This window comes from Strongylocentrotus purpuratus, unplaced genomic scaffold (genome assembly GCF_000002235.5).
Source record: "Strongylocentrotus purpuratus isolate Spur 01 unplaced genomic scaffold, Spur_5.0 spur5_scaffold_15, whole genome shotgun sequence".
NCBI lineage: Eukaryota > Metazoa > Echinodermata > Echinoidea > Camarodonta > Strongylocentrotidae > Strongylocentrotus > Strongylocentrotus purpuratus.
In genome coordinates, this window is record NW_022145600.1 from 12,220,730 (window position 1) to 12,240,718 (window position 19,989).

The 19,989-nt window shown below is 39.2% G+C and overlaps 1 protein-coding gene across 2 annotated transcripts; it reads right to left on the reverse strand.

Annotated features, from left to right (window-relative positions):
- Positions 1 to 1,066: 1,066 nt before the first annotated feature.
- Positions 1,067 to 18,264, reverse strand: LOC580175 (ectonucleoside triphosphate diphosphohydrolase 4). Of its 2 annotated transcripts, none has more exons than XM_011666720.2 (10): positions 18,052 to 18,264; positions 14,653 to 15,035; positions 13,175 to 13,325; positions 11,847 to 12,010; positions 11,187 to 11,344; positions 9,397 to 9,569; positions 8,099 to 8,426; positions 7,463 to 7,545; positions 5,711 to 5,872; positions 1,067 to 3,404 (listed from the first exon to the last, which is right to left on the reverse strand). In XM_011666720.2, the coding sequence occupies exons 1-10, from the start codon at positions 18,057 to 18,059 to the stop codon at positions 3,128 to 3,130; spliced, it is 1,887 nt and encodes a 628-aa protein (XP_011665022.2). In that variant the 5' UTR covers positions 18,060 to 18,264; the 3' UTR covers positions 1,067 to 3,127. The 2 variants fall into 2 exon arrangements, with proteins under 2 accessions (XP_011665022.2, XP_785341.3); XM_780248.4 differs by having other exon boundaries at positions 11,214 to 11,344; positions 18,052 to 18,263.
- Between the last annotated feature and the right edge of the window lie 1,725 nt (positions 18,265 to 19,989).

The following is a 19,989-nucleotide window of genomic DNA, read 5'->3' on the forward strand; positions in this document are numbered from 1 at the left end:
GTCCCGATTTTATGATGTTACATCATGCCATATTTAGAATATTAAGGCATTTGAAGAGCCATACTTTTCAAGGAACATTTTTTTATCTGATATTCTTCTACACTTGCATAATACAATGATAACGATCACAAATAATTGTTCACTTCTTCCCAGAACTCAATCTTCTCTTTAATCTTTAGAAGTAATCTCTATCAAATTTGTTTACATGATTATCTTTATACCCACCTTGCGAACTACCTCCCATCCCCTTTTTTATTCCTTCCTCTCTCACAGCTGTCCAAATAAAAAACAGCACATGTACTAAGGAGAATATGGGTGGTATTCTCAAAAGCGGACTAACTTTAGTCCATGGTTAATCCACCGACTAAATATGGAATGCCAAGTGTCCATCTGAATATGTTTTTGAATAATTTAATCTGTCACTAAATAAAAATAAAATGTAATTACATAATTAATAAACAACAATATAACTATGAAATCATTATGTTATTATGGTAATTTACGAACATATTAAATTGTTCAAATATATATTCATATGGACACTTGGCATTCCATACTTAGTCTGTGGATTAAACCATGGACTAAAGTTAATTCGCTTTCGAGAATATCACCCATATGAGTGTTATCATGGCTGTCTTTCCCAATACTTGAATACAAGAGGACAAGTCAAAGATGCATTGCAATCCACATCTAAAATTTTACAAAGTTAATAGCCGTACTGGAGTGTAGATCAGACAAATTATGAAGTAAAATAACAGATTTGATGTGACTTTACGGTTCCAGACTCAATTTTTCATTCCATACCCTCCATTCCATTAATGTACTTTTCATCCCAATAGATTTAGTTCTTACATGTTTATCACATTTTCTTTCTAATTATCTATAATGATTCAGTTTTTGTCATTTTACTTGACTCCGTTACCATACCATGCTTACAATGTAATGTTAATTTGTTCAGTTATGTTAGTAATATTGATTTTCTTGAAGTAATCTTGATTTGTGTACAGCGCTTTGAAACTGTTATGTCACAAGGGCTATATTAATTGTTCGTATTATCAATATTATTATTATATAATCAATCATGATTGATGATTTTGTCCAAGAGCTCCCTTGGCTTGGTGTATCTCATAATATACTTGTGTAGTACTTGTGACACAAGCTACATGTAACCTGCGTTTCAATCACTGGAAGCACATGAAGATTGCTCAAAGGCAAATAATTCACTTAATGTCAAGACATCATCATAAATCACTCTCTCATCAACAAGTTCTGATTAAATTTCCTATAAGAATGCACTTGTTTCATTAATAGCTGCTCCTTGTCCCCAGGATGTTTTATTTCATAATCTCATTTTCTTCCATTTCTCTCATTTCCCTGTAACTTTTCATCATTTATTTCACTACAAGACGTTATGTCTTGTTTATATCTTATTCACAATTTTGACCTATGCAATTACATGTATTTCCCAATCCACATTATGGGCTACAATCTACATAGTAGACAAATTCATGATTCAGCCTGCCTATAGATCATTCCCATTATTGCAATAAAATATTTTTTATTTAGACCAATTAATACTGAATTGTACTTTTTAGCATTATTCAGAAACATAAAACATGAGATAATTGCAATATACCATTATGAAATCCTTAAGACTTTTTATATTATGTTAACAGTTAACAATCATTCAAAATCCATCTTTAGCCAACCTTCTTTATTAGGCCAGAATGAGCAGTATGGGTAGACACATCACAAATTCTGACTTTATTCTGGAACTTATTCCAATCTTCTCTAGAATTAAAGCCCCGCCGCACTAGTTTGGTTAGCAGGGATTAGACCTCCCTGCATGGTCAATGACAGGCCATCAAATCAGCGCTCAATTAACATAAGAAAAAGAGGATCATGGGGGACCAATGGTCACCAATAAACCATTGTTTGCTATATAGAGGGCGCAACTAGCTATAAGTAGTGCAGTGGGGCTTTAAGTGAAATCTAGACTTAAGTGGAAAATCGTGTCTGCGGACTGAGGCAGACAGACATCTGGAGCAGGTTTTCAGCCAGGATGGTGTCTGGGCATCCAAAAGACACCCATTTCTAGAGGGATGTGCCCTACATTTCCTTTAATCAGCTTCACTACATGGGTGCTCTAGAGATTTTGGATGCCAATTTTTTTCAATTTGACCCCCAATTCTCTAATCCTGGCTGAAAGCCTGATCAAGATTTGATGTAAAGCACCAAACTTGCAACAGCAAATGATATAACCTGCTGCCACAACTCAATCTATTTTTGACACATTATGATCAGAATCTGGGTTGCGGTTGGTATTGGGTTGTTCAGAAGTTTTCAAGAGTTTAAGCAGGCCTGCAGAATACTGTGCTGGTATTTGTTAACCTTGGTCCAAATCTCGAGTAATCTGACCTTTAGTAGACATCCAAGGAGGAGGGCCTCTGAGAAATCCTTCTGGTAGGTTGGACAAAAATAAACCTCATCAGCAAGAATTCATCCCTGGTCCATTTTCCCTACTCAGTCTATTGCTCTTGCATGATACAAGCACCAAGTATGCTCTATATTGATGATAACCCTGATGTTCTTCACTGATAGGTAATCCAACAATAGTTTTTCATGATATCTCTATTAAAGGGGCTGTAGCATGGCAAATACTGGTTAACGCTATCTACAAATTCTTTTGGAAAACTGCACGTAAACGAATGGACTTGATAAACTGGGTCACTGCGCACTAGGGTTTCGCGAAGGGCGCGAAACAGACCAAAGTTCTCCTCATGCTTCAGTTTCGTGTATGTTGCACGCATGTGAATACTGCGGTCGCGTCGTCTGTAGTCGTATTGTACCCGATTGGCCCCGAGTCAGGCCACAGGAAAGACACGTAGTCTCTTCATGCTACAGCCCGTTTAACATCCTGTCCAACGACTCTTCTGTCTTCTCACCACACTTCCCATAATATTCTTGCATGAATACAGTAATCATTTAACCTTTCTGCTTAGCTGCAATCGTCCTCTTAAAAACTCTCTTCCACTAAACGATTTCACAAACGACTCTGCTTGGGCTACTCACACATCCACCACCGCACCAGGAACTGAAGGGCATGTCCTCTCAGGGGTTTTGGTCTTCAGCCCATATTGATACCGTCCATCTCATAGACCCCGTCATAGACCCCGTCCTGGACCTGCCCTTCCTCCGTCATGAAGTAAGCCATGGTGGGCACCCTGGTCAACCCCGGGGTCGACGTCGACCTCATCCTGCCCAGCCAGCGGGAGTACATGAAGATGAAGGCGATGACGACCAGGAAGCAGACGACCAGGACGTACTGGTTTGAGAGCCACGGGGCAGCCACTCGGATCCAAGGAGGCTTGTAGGACTTCTGGAATGCACCTTGCTGGATCTCTCTGCAGGGGATCAAAAATGAGTATGTCATTTGGATGGGTACTGATGCATGGTAGAGGGTAAATGAGAAAGGGGTAGACAACTAATCACTTGGTTTGATGATGTCAAGAAATGGACTGGTCTCAACGACGGAGAGGTTAGAACAAGGGTACATGACAGAAAGCAATGGAGGTGCATAGCCGCCAACCCCTTCCGAAGGGATGGCACTAGATGATGATGATGATGATTGATGGATGAATCTCATTTTCTTTCATAGGACCTAGCCAACCAGCCAGCCTACCAAACTGACCCTCCCTTCCCTCATCAATTACCCATCTATAAGTTCATTCCTCTTCACTATCCCTTCCGCCCCCCCCCCCCCTCAATCCCTCACATGCACACATACCTAATCATATTCCTAAGGTAATCTCTCCCCTCCCCCATCCCTCACATGCACACATACCTAATCATATTCCTAAGGTAATCTCCCCCCCCCCATATCCCTCACACGCACTTATACCTAATCATATACCTAAGGTAATCTCCCCTCCCCCCCCCCTCCTCTATCCTTCACACACCTAATCATATTCCTAAGGTAATCTCCCCTTCCCCCCACCCCCTCCATCCTTCACACACCTAATCATATTCCTAATGTAATCTCCCCTCCCCCCCCCCCCCTCCTCCATCCTTCACACACCTAATCATACTCCTAATGTAATCTCCCCTCCCCCCCCCCCCCTCTCCTCCATCCTTCACACACCTAATCATATTCCTACAGTAATCTCATCTTTCCCCCCCCCCCTCCTCCATCCTTCACACACCTTATCATATTCCTAAGGTAATCTCCCCTTCCCCCACCCCCTCCATCCTTCACACACCTAATCATATTCTAATGTAATCTCCCCTCCCCCCTCCATCCTTCACACACCTAATCATATTCCTAAGGTAATCTCCCTTCCCCCCCCCCCCCCATCCTTCACACACCTAATCATATTCCTAATGTAATCTCCCCTCCCCCCCTCCATCCTTCACACACCTAATCATATTCCTAATGTAATCTCCCCTCCCCCCCCCCCCTCCTCCATCCTTCACACACCTAATCATATTCCTAAGGTAATCTCCCCTTCCCCCCCCCCCCTCCATCCTTCACACACCTAATCATATTCATAATGTAATCACCTGCAAGGGACAAATAACTACACCTCACCTGGTTTGTGATTAATTACAATATTTGTCAAGGTGTCATTGTCTGGATAGAAATCGTTCAAGTGGAAGTAATATGAGCAGGTAATCAAGCCCATTATATTTGTTCATGTTCAGGTCGTTGATATCAAGGAGGTAATTATATGTACCGGTATAGCAACTGTCTGCATGGTACATGGAGTTGTCCAGGGGAACGTCATATAGGCAGGCAATTATGCTAGTAGTAATTTCAATTTTACAGGTGGTTGATTTTATAGTTGGTGATTATCAAAAGGCCTTCTTTATCAGCTCGAGTTTACCAAATAACATGCTATTTGGTCGAGAAATTATCCAGAGAAATCTTGGTCTTGTTTCCAAAATATCCCGCTATTTCGGAAATAGCCTGCTAATTAGTGACGTTTTGGTCTGGTGAAGACTCCGGATATTATCCGGAGTCTGAAAATAGTGGGTTATTTGGCAAACTGAAGCTGATGAGGACAGGCCTTATGTCAAAGCTATATGGGTGGGCAATGTCCTAAGAGGCTAATTAATTGGAGACAAAGGGCGTTGGGTAAAGGTGTGAAAATTACTGTCAAATTTTGCTCAATTATATCCAAATACACAGTACTGTATTTTTCTATAAGTGCTATAAAACACATGAGAAACATAGTATACAAGCCCATTCCTGAGCCGATTATGGATATGCAAGTTTAAAGATGATCAACAAAGCACATCTGTCTTCACATAAAAGAATCTGCTTTTATTCAAGTTAAAAATACTGATATTTGTGTTACTTATTGACAAATTCTCATGTCAAAATACCTCACATGTATAAGCATAGATATGTTTTCTTTTAGAAAAGCAAAGAAAAAATAAATATGAGGAAATAATTATTTTGCAAATAATATGTTGTCAATTTGACTATTTCAATACTTAAATGTAAGAAACAAAATATTCTAGTTTTAAAGCAATTCTACATTGCAACATGAAAAATGGCTTCAAATAAAGTTAATTAATTGTTTGTATCTTTTGTTCATGTACTTAATATTGATCACTGTACAGGAGCAGAAAGGAGATAATGTAATCATCATGAAAAGAACTTCCTTTCTTAACCACAGCTCTATAGTTCTAACAAATCAATACTCACCTTAAAGGTAAAAATCTTGTTCTATACAGTATTGCACCTAATGTCCACTGGACCTCTTTATCATGTATAAGGCTGGCAGAACGTAAATAATGGTAATCTTTTGGAAATTTGAACCCTTTATGAAGTACTGTTGTTATCCAAGCTGATTTAAAGCATTGATATCTGTCAAATGAAATGAAAAAAGAAAAGGTTTGAAATTAAAATGCCCATCATTACAAAATCAATAAAAGGTTATCATAGAAAAGAAAAGAATTTTTTTAAATAAAATATATATATATATATATATATATATATATATATATATATATATGGACAGTATGAAATTTCCATTTCATATCTTTCCAAATACAGGACATTGAACAGATCTAAAGTGGCACTAAATTTGTTATCCTTCTTGCAAGTCATTTGTCAACAATGCACTTAAAATAGTAACTGAACTCTGTAATCTCTTTGTCTCTTACCACATTTAGCATGGACAGTACAGTTGTACATTTACAAAATACACTTAACATTATTTCAAATAAAAAAAGTATTGTATTGTATATCCCAAAATATTTGTTATGACATACATTGAATAATTAATATGTTATTTTGTAGATCTGCTCAATACTTTAAAACCAGAAATTTATGCATTTCATTAACAAGAGCCATTTTTACAGCTGGAAACTTTGTGAACAGAAAAATTTATTGTAGTGTTTATAATGATATTTGGTAATGATTGTTTTACCCAACTGCTAAGAAAGCATGTATATGCTTGTAACTCAACAACCAGGGGAAAGAAGGCTGTATTGAGGATTAAAGGTAATACAAAGTTTTGGTATGGGGTCATGAATTTGGTTCAAATGAACATACTGGAAGCATATGCGATCCTACAATATTCAGTGATCGTTGTCGAGGTCGAAATCGACTCTACATTTATGAAATTGTAATTAATAAACACTTTATGTTGTATAGCTCCCTCTCAAGGTCAAGATATTAATTAAGCTATAAAACAATGTATCTCGACTAAACGACCAATTAGATATTCCCGTTTTGAAATTATATATCACAACTACATATTCTGAGATTTCCATAGTCGCAGCTACCATTGTACGGCCGTAGGAGCTATTTGAAATTTATCAAAATTTACCGGGAGCACCGGTAAATGTTTATATTCAATTTTTCTCGAAAGGAGAAGTGTTTTAGGGACTAAAATTTCTAGTGCATTTAATACATCCACAGGGGCATCCAAATATATCAAAATTGTAAAGAATCATTATCCACCCATTTTTCAAAATTTACCAAATTTTTGTAATACCTTTAATGCCTTTTCAAAGGGCATGAGCGCATGACTTGAATTCAATCAAACCAGGGACCTCCCGGTTACTGCTCTACCACTGAGCCATCGCGCCTCCTCATCTTATCTGGGGGGGGGGGTGTTTCACAAAGACTAAGATTAACTCTAAGTTGGACTTAAATATGGCAGGCTGTTCATGCCACTGTGTGCTCTCACCATTATGATCTTTAGATAATATTTTTTCCTTCAATAATGAATTATCAAAAGATATAAATTCTGTAGATTTGTGACCATGATATGTACGTCCCTTGAGAGACCATTGCCAGTAAACGGTGAGAGCTAACAGTGGCATGAATGGCCTGCCATAGTTAAGTCCAACTTAAAGCCATTTTTAGTCTTTGTGAAATATCCCCCATGACCATTCGCAAAAGTAACATAAAGATAAGATGCAGGTAGCAGAATCAAGTTTGACTCACTTTAATCTATGTTCATCAGCTTTGCTATAAAGACCTTTTTCATGATGTTCTTGTAATAATGTCCACCTTGTGGCACAAAATTTCTGCAGGAGAGAGAAACAGAAAGAAAGAAAAACCATTAAATGAAATATTTACTACGGTACATGTATGGGTCTATGAATTGTCAACAGGCAGAAAAATAAGAAATCTCAAGAAGTCTTAAATTGTTCTTGACTCTCAGCTTTTTCAACTCCACTACTTCATTTATTATTCATCAAATCATTCCTGTACTATTTCTAAGACTAACTATTCCTCTATTCCAAATATAACAGTTATTCATTTATTCATTCAATAGTCTGCAGATGTCGTTAATCATTCAATTATCATAGAGATCATTACTTCATTATCTTTCTAGCAAGTCCATGTCTCATGCCACTAATATTCTTATCACAATTAAACAAGTTGAATATGATTCCTTCCACGCAATTGAAACCAACATTTCACCTACTGTTCATTCAGTTATTTAATCACTACTCTACATATTCTCTTCATTCAACCATCCTACTAGTAGTACCTCTAAACAATACTCTCCTGATTTTATCCCGAGATACGTTACACCAACAAATCATTCCACAAGCTCTGTCGACGCCCACTTACTTTTGCTGCATTTTCAAATTGGTTGTACTCGTAGACCCCGCCCATCCTCAGAACATCCTCCATGCAGTACCAATACTCTGAAAACCCGTAGAACTCTGAGTTATCAAAGTTAATATTGGCTTGATACACCCCTCCAAGGGAACACGGTTCCTTCTGGCACTGCTTGTTGGAGCCCAGGACGGGTACCATGACTTCCTTGCAGGCCACGTAGTCCCCCGTCCCTTTAAAGTGATAGGTCTTGCCCCCGCGGACGATCTGATCCGTCATTGAGGAGGGTAGACAGGGGTCCAGGAACGGAGAGGAGGGGCTGAGCCCAATGGTAGATTTACTGCAATGAAAAATGTTCAATAGTGAATATCATTATTGTTATAACTATCATCATCATCATCACCATAATCATCAACCACCATCACTATCAACGCCACCATTTTATCTTCATTAACACCATCATCATAGCCTTGTTATAAAAATTGTTATATACGGTATGTTAATTATCATGATTTTTGGTACTGAAAAGCATTGTTAGGGAGAGTAGAAATGACAATAACTTCTCAGTTTGTTTCCTTTGAGGTAAAGATAACAAATATAGGATCAAGCGTGTCTTTTGAGAAACTAGTTACAAGTTTAAGTCCACTTGATATTTAGGCATTGTTCTATGCTCTGGTAGGGCCATCAACTGTACAATCGTCTTGCACATCAAAGCCTTGGATTACATGTACCTAGGTAGGTCTCTTTATCCATTAAACAAGGAAGAAGTAAATATTGGTTGACCAGTGTATATTTCTGATCACCCATCTTTTCCTCAAATCAATCATAAATTCAATCATCTGGCACATTAAAGTTTTTGATTTGATTCACTAAAGACAAGATATATACATGCACCTAGATCTCTTTCTTCAAACAAGGAAGAAAGATAAATCTTGGTTGACTGGTGTATATTTCTGATAAATAACAATAATAATAGTGCTTGAATAGCGTTCATGTCTATCAAATTCAACACTCCTGAAGCTCCACAATTATTACCAATCTTTCCTCTATTTATTCATAAAATTGTCCCTTTTTTAAGAGTTATTTATCTTTCTAAGCCTGCTGTGGGCACATGCCTCCGGGCAACAGTGATGAACTTCACTTTTGTGCACCCTGACCCACTTGCTGCTCCCTTATCTCTTTGTTAATCCTTATTATGTACTTGTCTCTTGCTATACTGTATTGTATTTGTGCTTTTTATATATGAATGGTCGAATAAATAATAATAATAATAACAAATAAATGGCAAATGAACTGATGCTGGTGCTCACCTCTCATCTTTATTGCTTAGAGTTGAATTGATGAGAAGACCTTCATACCGAGACCTGGCTGCGTTACCTCCATAGCCCAAGAAAGTAGTGACATAGACCCGGTAGACATGATCGGATTCATGCTGGTCACAGCCAAGATTAAATTCAGCCATCAATTCCTTTGCTGCTACCTCCTGTTATTAGAAGGGAAAACAAATCAGCCTCAAATTAACAATTTGGTTAAATAGAATATAGACTTTTTCAAAATACAGTCAGACCTGTCTATAGCGACCCCCCCAGGGGAAACACAAAAATTGGCCTTTGTAGACAGGTGGTCTTTGTAGACAGGTTCCTTTAGTACATGTTTCAATGTGAAGCCATTTTCAAGGGAAACAAAACATGTGGTCTTTGTAGACAGGTGGTAATAGATAGTTTATAGCAAAATGGTTGTCAAAAGTATATAGAGGCGTTTGGTTTTGTTTAACTGGCTATGAATGTGCAGGAAAAAGCATAACAATTGTGAATTTGGCCAAAATATTTTAGCAATTTCATTTTTTGCAGAAACCTTTCAAAATATCTGACTGGATTTTACAGACAAAACATTTCTAAGATTCATGCATGATGCTGTATGAATTCACTTTGGTGGACTGAATTAAAACAAATAACAACTTTCCAACTTTCTAAACTGTAAGCAATTATTATGAACGTCTTTATGGCTTGGGAAGTTGGGAACAGTTCTTTTTTTTCTTCATTTATAATAACTTTAAGACGATTAGAAACCTGTTCATATCAACAACACTGCCTTTAAAAGTAGAATCATCATCTATACAAAACAATAATGCAAAAAGCAGACAAAAGTTTAGCGCTAAATATAGGGTAGGTATCCATATGGAATATGACAAATGAAAACGAATATAAATCACAGACAGATAATATTACACGATGGATATGTATGTACAATATGTGCAATATATAGTGGTACATCTACGAAATGCAAACTTTCAGTTCTAGAAAAGACTCTGTTTTCTTTTCAAGCAGGACTTCACTACTTTGTAGCTATTTGGGCCCTTTTTATGCCTAAGCGGTACCCGTTGGTCCCCCATGATCCCCTTTTTCTTATGTAAATTGAGAGCCAATTCGATGAGATAACCACCTGTCAGTGACCACGCAGGAAGGTGTAATCCCTCCTAGCTCAACTAGTGCAGATAGGCTTTAAATATCTTGGTTCTCTTTAAACCGCTGACAACTGAAATCTTCCATTGCCATAGACTTAATATAGGGGCCAACCGATTCCAGTAGGCAATGGATTAACATGCTCAGAAAGTAAAGGCATGTATGTAGAGAAAATGGCACTGGGTCCTATCCATGATACAAGGTAGTACATGATTAATGTTTACTAGGAATAGTAGACACAAAGCTAAACACTTGCACTATGGGGCACACTTTACACAGATAGCAAATTAAATACAAAATAAAGCACACTTAATAAAGATTAAAGCTTTTTAACACTTTAAAACAAGCATTCTGCACCCTCTGAAGTCTGTGGAGTTCAAAGGGACAACATCCTTTTCTTTCCTGCTTTTTAATTCCTTTTAATTTTTTTTTTGGGGGGAGGGGGTTATTGTAGATTATTCTTTAAAGTATATATATTTCCTTGTTAACATCAATTTTGTTTAATTCTTTCTTTGCCATAAAACTAAAAGAGACAAATGGGAAATGGAGAAAAAAATTGGCTAAATCAGCCGATTAGAAGAAAAATTTTCAAGACGGGAGCCGCACTGAGTCACGTTTTTAGTGCAAACAATAAACACCTGTGGACTAGCGAGATTGAAGCTTACAGACTGGGGGACTTCATATGCAATCTGAGCTGATCCTCCGCCCATGTCCAGGACTCCAACGGTTCTCTTCCTAGAGACCGTCTGAGGAGACGTCTCGGCTCCGGGTAGCTCCACCTCCACAACAGGCTCATCTGAAAGAGAACATATATAATAATAGTTTTAATATATTGGAGTTATGGAATGATAGACTGACTTTTCGAAGTCTATGTTGTTGAGGGCCTGACACACTGAATGTGGAAGCCTCCAAGTTAGACTTGTGTTCATATTTAATCAAACTACTTTCGACCTTCTGTACCTTCCTAAAGATGAATTTTTTTATTTTTTTTAATATGTTGTAATTTTTTCTTTCAATGTCTTGCAGCTCATTTTTCCATATAGAACACCATTAAATAGTGTGTGTGTGTTCTCATTACTTCAATCTATCTCAAGTCATCTTTGTATTGCAACTTTGAAATGCTGAAGAATAATAATAACAACAACAACAATAGTGATAATAACTTTTGAGAAGATGTACCGTGAAACGGTATCTAAAAGTCTAAATAAAATACACAAGCATAGCAAAGACCTAGGGGTTATGCTGACAAAATATAGATTAGTTTACAAAACTTTTAATGAAATGGAATGCTGTCTTACCATTATTGCTATGATCAAATCGTCCCAGGACGTAGTTGATCCCGATCCAGGCGTAGACACCCTCTTGCTTCCCGCTGATCACTTCAACATTCTTCTCGGGGAACAGGAAGCCATACTCCAGCGGGATGTCCTTCTTGAGGTCATCCAGGATCGCCTGAGATTGACTGTGAATGGATGGAGAGACATGGTGAAGGGTACAGATTAATATTGCTTATCACTGTTTCCGATAGACCACTCTTCTCTGAGAATGGATAGCCATAGACCAAGGGAACGAAAAGTATACTACAAATTACTTCCTTTACAGAAGAGAATTCTGTGAAAGTAACAAACCCCCCCCCCCTCCAAAAAAGGAATGAAATACTGTTGAAAGTCTCTTCCTTCAGTTAATATTTCAAATGTTCTTTCGACGGAGTATACACACCCAACAAAGATGAATGTGTATTCTTTTTGTCAATGAATTACTCTACCTCATAGCTTACTAAAATGTCCTGAGAATGTCAACATTTCTTCAGAAGCTGTGAGGAACATGACACTAACTATCAATAAAGAAAATATGTTATGATCCTATCTCACGTGAAGTTGACTGCGATTGGAGTTTGAATTAATCATTCAGAATTAATCATTCATTTAAGAGCCAATTGTTGCTTGATTCGTTCAAATGATACATACAAATAATATGCTACTACTCAATCAGGAGCTAGCCTTCAAAAGTTTAAATTGAAACTTGAGTTGTGTAAATGAAATGGTATGTATAATGATATTCTACAACTCAATCAAGAGCTAACCTTCAAAGGTTAGTTCAAATTTGAAATTGCGTTTTTAAGAGAGACTGGTGTTAGTTACTTCTTAAATGTTTTTGCATGCTCTATGGATAATTTGAGCAGGCAAAATGTTGACAAACTGATCATATTTGCAGGAAATCATATCCATTCTTTATGGTCATTAAACATTTATTAAATACATTTTTACCAAATCGATTGTCACTTCTTATTATCGGGTATTTGTATTAATAAACATTCAGTGTGCATTTTGTTTGTTTCTGTAATAACCTCATTTCCATCATCACTTAAACTCATCCATTTTCTAAATCATCATTTTGTTTGCCTACGCTTTTACTGATATACTGTTGTAAAATGTAGTTCCTCTATGCATTTCATATCAGTATTAGGAAAGATCATTGGCTTATCGGTAACTGAGTCAGATCTTAAAATCTTTATTTTTCTGGGTTTTTGTACGTTTTCATTGAGAAATACAAGAACTGTACAAACACCGCAAAACAACACAGAGAAACTTATCTGGATAGCATACAAACTTGGTCTCAAACATACCTTTCGGGCAACATGCGCATACCAGCAGTAGCGAGGATGTAGAGTGGTGTCTCTGGTATCTTGGATTCTGGGATGTGATTGACAGCAAAGTTTAGCAATGGTTTCATGTAGATGCTTGCTTCAGATGGGGTGCTGGCTAGTTCTGCCAAACCTAATGCAAAAAGAATAGAAGCAGGGAGTATATTTTTTCAATGACGTACTCAAGCTTATAGACATGTACCATCGCAGGCAAAAAATATAGACTGCTACCTATACACTATTCTCAGATAAGAGTTGATATAAATGGCAAGTTATTTGCGATGGATATTAATTGCAACTATGTATGTAAGAGATAGGAGACTGCAAGCTTGCGATTGATTGAAGGAATTCATTAAAGCGAAACTTACAACCATGCGCGACACACTTCCAATGCAGAAATGTCCATTCCTTATGCTCTTTTTTTTCCATACAAGCAGGTTTTTTTTAATTTTGGTATTATCAGTACTGTTATTTCATTCTTTTTGATAATATTTGTCTCTTCAAGTATGTTTTAAACTTAGTTTACTATTGAATTTGTGATCAAATCAACATTTTAGGGCAGTTGTTTGATGCGTGGTATGTTAAAAAAAAAAAAAAAAAAAAAAAAAACCCGTAATTTGGAGGAAAAAACAGAGTCATTCCGGCAAAAACGGAATGGTTGGCTGCTCTGCTAAAGTGATTGGGTAACTTTGTCTCAGATTCTGAAACAAAATCCTGGATTTAGCACATGACAGAAAAAAAAAAAAAGTACCGGAGTGTTGGCTCAGTCAGTAGAGCGTCCGCCTCACAACCGGGAGGTCGTGGGTTCGAACCCCGGCCGCGTCATACCAAAAGACGTTAAAAGATGGGAGTTGTTGCTACCTTGTTTGGCGTTCAACAATAAGGGATAGAGCAACGTCGATCTGGCGCTGCTCAGTGAGCCAGACACTTACCAAGAAGACACCCAACGAGAAGGAAGAAAATGAAATTGAACTGGAAGCCCGACTGCTGAGAACACAGCATTCTTCCAGAATCTCGGGTAAAGGTAAAGGTAAAGTGGCTGCCGGGCTCACGATCAATTGGGCAAAAAGAATTTCCGTTTCGGTTTAATAAAATTTTGAGTGGACTATTAGGCTATTATTATTATTATTATTATTATGCAGCAATGATAATTAGAAACCTTTAGGTCAGTCAGGAACCCTGTGACTTTTACAAGCCGATCACCTGTCTGATTATCAAGATATTTATGACTGGAAATCAAAATTTCATTTTTAGTTTTCCTAACGTTTTTTATAATACTACAGGCTATTGGGGAAATGAGTATGGTAAAACTGGTCACTCAAAGATTTTTACTTTTTTTTTGCTTCAATATTACGCCAAATCACAGACACTGATGACTCGTAGGGCAATACTTCTCAGATTTAACATTGTTAAAGGATGCCTTTAAAGTTTCTTTTTTTTTTACAGAGAAAGATCAGTACCTGGTTTAATTTTCTTGACCACTGGCTGTCTATTAGGATCCCTCATCTGATGTATCTGCAGCAGCTCATTATTCTTGCCCGTGTGACTGGGCCAGAAGTAGACGAACACCCTGGTCCCACTCGAGCCAGCATCAACCACAACCCCATAGTAAAGATTGGGATCCTCTGTATTGGTTGCCTCCACGTGCACATACTTCTGGACGTAGTTCTCGTAGTCCCTGTCTCCTCTGCTGGATGGGCCATATGAGCTCGTCTCATAGACATAGATACACAGGATGAGGAGACATGTGACTAGGAGGGCGACACATGCTGTCTGCCGCCTCAGATGGGTCAGTCGGAAGCTAATGTGCCAGAATGCAGGCAGAGGGAGATATAACGGACACCTGAAAGGAAGGAAAAATTAAAATAAGGAAGAGAATGATTAATGAAATGAACAAGAGAATGAAAATTACAGATTATACAAGATTTATACACTAAGTTGAAGAAAAAAACTTTTCATGTTTCATTCATAAACTTTTGCATACATGAAACGTTCTTCAATTTTGTGAGTGCTTCAGATTCGATAAAGATTCATACCGCATAGAGTAAAGGAGGGGGTAATCGACCAGCTTCAGTTTTCGGCCGATTGGTTGGATGCATGGTAAAATCCCTTTAAAATACATCGCATAATAGCATATCACATATCCCACACATACCATACCATGCCAGAGTCACTGAAGAACCACATTTGTAATGAAAAATATATCCTAAAATATCACATTTTAGCGATGTAATCGGCGGTCCCGCTACCCAAATCTGAAAAATCAAGTATCTTACGCGTGTCTGTAAGAAATATGGGTACCATAAAATGAGCTTTATTTCAAGTATTTTTCAGATTAAGAGCCCGATTTTGTGCTAGTCGCAAGCTCAAAAGTGTCTTACCGCATGTATTAAATCAATGCAGCCGGACACCGCAACGCACACACGATATCTCTGTCTAATTCAGATTCCAATATCCGATCACCACAGTACTATTTTTCGACCTGGCGAGCTCCGGGGAGCTCCGGCGTGGGATACCTGCTCCGCCCGCTAGTACTATGGATCAGTACTATGAAAACTACCGATCAATCTCACTAACATCAATAGCATGTAAAGTCTTGGAACACATAGGCCACAGTAACATCATGGACCATCTTGAAGACCATGACATACTCTCTGATGCCCAACACGGATTCCGTAAAAAGCGATCTTGTGTCTCGCAGCTTACTCTTGCCATCCAAGATCTTGCCATCCAAGATCTTGCCAGGGGCATAGATAACAGGGAACAACTTGATGTCATCCTCCTAGATTTTGCCAAGGCTTTTGACAAGGTGCCACATGGTAGGCTTCTTCACAAACTGAACTTCTACGGCATACGTAATTGTACCCATGCATGGATAGCTGACTTTCTTCGTGATCGTATGCAGCAGGTAATCCTTGAAGGAACCGTCTCTACCAAGACCCAAGTGACATCTGGAGTTCCGCAAGGTAGCGTCATCGGTCCAATGTTATTCCTGCTGTTCATTAACGACCTACCAGAGTACCTGTCTCCTGACACCACTGTTAGACTCTTTGCAGATGACTGCCTAGTTTATCGCAGCATCGGGTCAGAAGCTGACAGTGCACAACTCCAGGAAGACATCAACTCACTGGAGCAATGGGAAACCGACTGGCTAATGGAGTTCAACCCGAAGAAATGCCAGGTTCTCCATGTGTCAAACAAACGCAAGCCTATCATCAAACCCTACATCATTCATGGACAAACTCTGGAGCATGCAGATACAGCGAAATATCTTGGAATTCATCTGCACAAGAAGCTGAGTTGGAACTACCACATCGACCAAGTAACAAGGAAGGCTAATTCCACCCGAGCCTTCCTCCAGAGGAACATCAGATCATGCCCACGAAAAGTCAAAGTACTCTGCTACCTCACCCTACTTAGACCGGTCATAGAATATGGAAGCATCATCTGGGATCCCTTTACCCAAGCCAATACCACGAAGCTAGAGATGATCCAGAGAAGATATGCACGCTTTGTTTGCAATGAACATCGCAGAACAAGCAGTGTCACAGCCATGCTCGACCAACTACACTGGCCATCTCTGCAAGAAAGGAGAGCCCAAGCGAAGGTAGCGATGATGTTCTGTATCAAGAACTCGCTGATATCCATCCCCCAGACAGTTCTGACTCCATCACTACCTGCTTTGCTAAGAGGTCACGACCAGAAACTCCAAGTGCCATATTCTCGGACACAAGTTCTTCAAAGGAGCTTCTTTCCAGATGCCACCAGGCTCTGGAACTCACTACCGCAGGCCGCCGTCACCTGTACCTCTCTGCTAAGCTTTAAGAGAGAGGTACTCAAGATCCAGCTCCGTTAAGCTACGGATGTCTTTTTAACTGCACATAGCTCATTGTAGACCTTTTATTGAGACACTACATACACCTGCACAGCACCTACAATCAGTACGAGAATACACCCGACGGTGGCCTGTACTTATAGCGAAGAAGAAGAAGAAGAAGAAGAAGCGTGGAGACGCACAGCGCGCGCGCGCGCGCGCTTCCTATTGACTTTGTACATGCGGCCGAAAACTGGTTCGCTATGCCGATAACTGACTTCGAAACAGTGAAAATTGAAATGAATATTGTCATGGCAATTCGTGATTTTTTTCTGGGATTCTTTTTTTTGTTTAAATAATAATAATATTTGCTTCATGATTTGAAGAAGAAATGATAATAAATAGGAAGTAAAGGGTCCAAAAAATAGGATTTTGTCTTAAGTGGCCGAAAACCCCCTCCTTTACTCTAGATATTTGAATCACAATTCACAATAGGGTCTAGGCCATTTTTGTAAAGTAACAAAATTGTATTTGTATGCATAGATCTAGATTCTAAGTCTTTGTGAAGCTGAAGTGCCTCAATACAAATTATTTCCTCCTTCACACTCCATGACATAGACATAGGCATAACAAAACTACACGTTACTTGTACCAACTGTAGTAGATCTATTAGATCTAGACCTATGTGACAGATTGAATGAATAAATAAAACTGAAACTAGTCTAAGTTGAATGTGAAATTGAAAAGGCATCGATCGAGTGTTGATTAGCTCTATAAATGTATAAAATGTCTGATATTAATAATGACTCGCATAAGTTTCATGTTATAATATTTTTTGGTTGAACAGTAGTCTAGTGAGTTACCTATAAAAAAAATTAAAAAACTAAAATAAGAAGACTGCCGAATTCGGAGTTGCGCTGCGCGCTGCATATCCAGGGTATTGGACAGAATTGATCGGAGGAGTGCCGGGTGACCTGACACGTCGATCGGGCACGCAAAAAAAAGGGCACAGCCGCAGCCGCCCTGCCTAAGATAGTTCACTTACCTAGCCATTTAAACACTAGAATACGACCAACATTAAGAGGACTTCAGAAGACTACCGGTCCATAAAGATTCCGTCGTTTTGATACTTCTCGTCTGAGCAAACAGTTTTATGACTGGTTTTTCGACAACATATTGCTTCCGTAGCTACGACTACGTGTCCATATGTACGTGTAAGCCGGGTGTCATAACTAGCGACCAATTCTGAAAACTGCCAAAGACAGGCAACAACTACGCGTAGCCAATTTTGCAAGTTTTAGCGATCGTATGACGCGTCTTTTTTCTTGTTGTTTCTTCTTTATTTTTTGATAAGTGATGATGTAAAGTATAGTATGCTTCACATTTTAGTATCTCACAACTAAAAGGTATACGCGCTAGACCTTTGTTTCCCGCAGTTTCTAATCGTTTCGGAAACCAGCGAGAAAATAATTAATTAACAGGCGCGGCAGTCTGGATGCGGTTTAACGCGGCATTCATGCAGAAGCTTTTTCAAGTACGCAGAAATTTGCCTCTTTTTTTGCAAAAAAAATTGCCGCATTTTAATTCAGATAAGAACCCATTTCTTTTTCTAACTTAGGTGCCCGTTCCACATTCTTTTCAGTGCCCCCTTACCACCTCTGATAATTAGTGCCCCCTTCACCCATGACTAATTGCCCCTATCATCAAATCTGTCGACACGTAGGTACTCCTTTTTCTTTTCTAACATGAAGTGTCCTTTCCCTTCTGATAAGTATATCCCCTTTCATTTCTCCATATCATGTGCACATAGATTAAAGAGACTAACAGGCACGGATCCAGGAATTTCTTACCGGGGGGCACACACGGGGGGGCACCGTGTGGGAAAGAGAACATGGGGGGGGGGGGTAAGCGGACACTTTTTAAAAATAAATTTTAGTCCCAAAAAAATCGCAACGACTTAGCCGGCCGCTGAATAAGCGGGGGGGGGGGGGGGGGGGGGGGGGGTAAGAGGACACTTTTTTTTTTGGGGGGGGGGTCACGAAATTTTTTAATTTGACATTTTGCTTCGTTGGAGGGGCAGGGGGGGGGGGTAAGCGGACACTTTTTTTAAAAAATTGCAACGACTTAGTCGGCCGCTGAATAACGGGGGGGGGGGGGGGGGGGGGGGGGTAAGAGGACACTTTTTTTTTTGGGGGGGGGGTCACGAAATTTTTTAATTTGACATTTTGCTTCGTTGGAGGGGCAGGGGGGGGGGTAAGCGGACACTTTTTTTAAAAAATTGCAACGACTTAGTCGGCCGCTGAATAAGCGGGGGGGGGGGGGGGGGGGGGGGGGGGGGGGGGGTAAGAGGACACTTTTTTTGGGGGGGGGGGGGGTCACGAAATTTTTTAATTTGACATTTTGCTTCGTTGGAGGGGGGGGGGGGTAAGGTCACCTTTTTAGGTCAGCCATTGGCAATGTTTAGCCGGGGGGGGCACGCCCCTTTTTTTCGGTATATTTTGGGCGAATTTAGGGCTGATTTTAACATATTTTTTTTGGCCGGGGGGCACGTGCCCCCTGTGCCCCCCCCCCCCCCTGGATCCGCCACTGACTAAGAGCAACTTTTCTCAAACTTCCCCCAAAGCTTGCATGCTTGCTCGCTCTCATTTATAGTTATGTCAAATCAGTCTTTCATGAAGAGAATGTGCTTATAGAATCCGAGCAGGGTTGCTTTTTCCTCTTTATAAGTTGCGATGAGACCGCCCAAATCTTAAAATGTATCGGTAGTCGCTTCGCTCGCTCGCAAATGAATATTCATACCATTGCACCCACACTGTAAAGTCATTCGTTAAAGCATAATCTTAGACTATGCATGTAGAGAGAGAATAATTAAATATTGCAATACTGAAAACTGAAAACTGATAATGTTTAATCACAATGTACAGGGGTGTACCAATGTTTGAGCATTATAAATTGTCCTATGTAGGTTCCCCTTTTTCCAGAA

Coding starts and splice junctions, on each gene's coding strand:
- LOC580175 (XM_011666720.2), bottom strand. Junction 13,326..14,652: donor GGTCAAGAAAATTAAACCAG/GTACTGATCTTT, acceptor TTTTTGCATTAG/GTTTGGCAGAACTAGCCAGC. Junction 11,345..11,846: donor ATTTGATCATAGCAATAATG/GTAAGACAGCAT, acceptor GTTCTCTTTCAG/ATGAGCCTGTTGTGGAGGTG.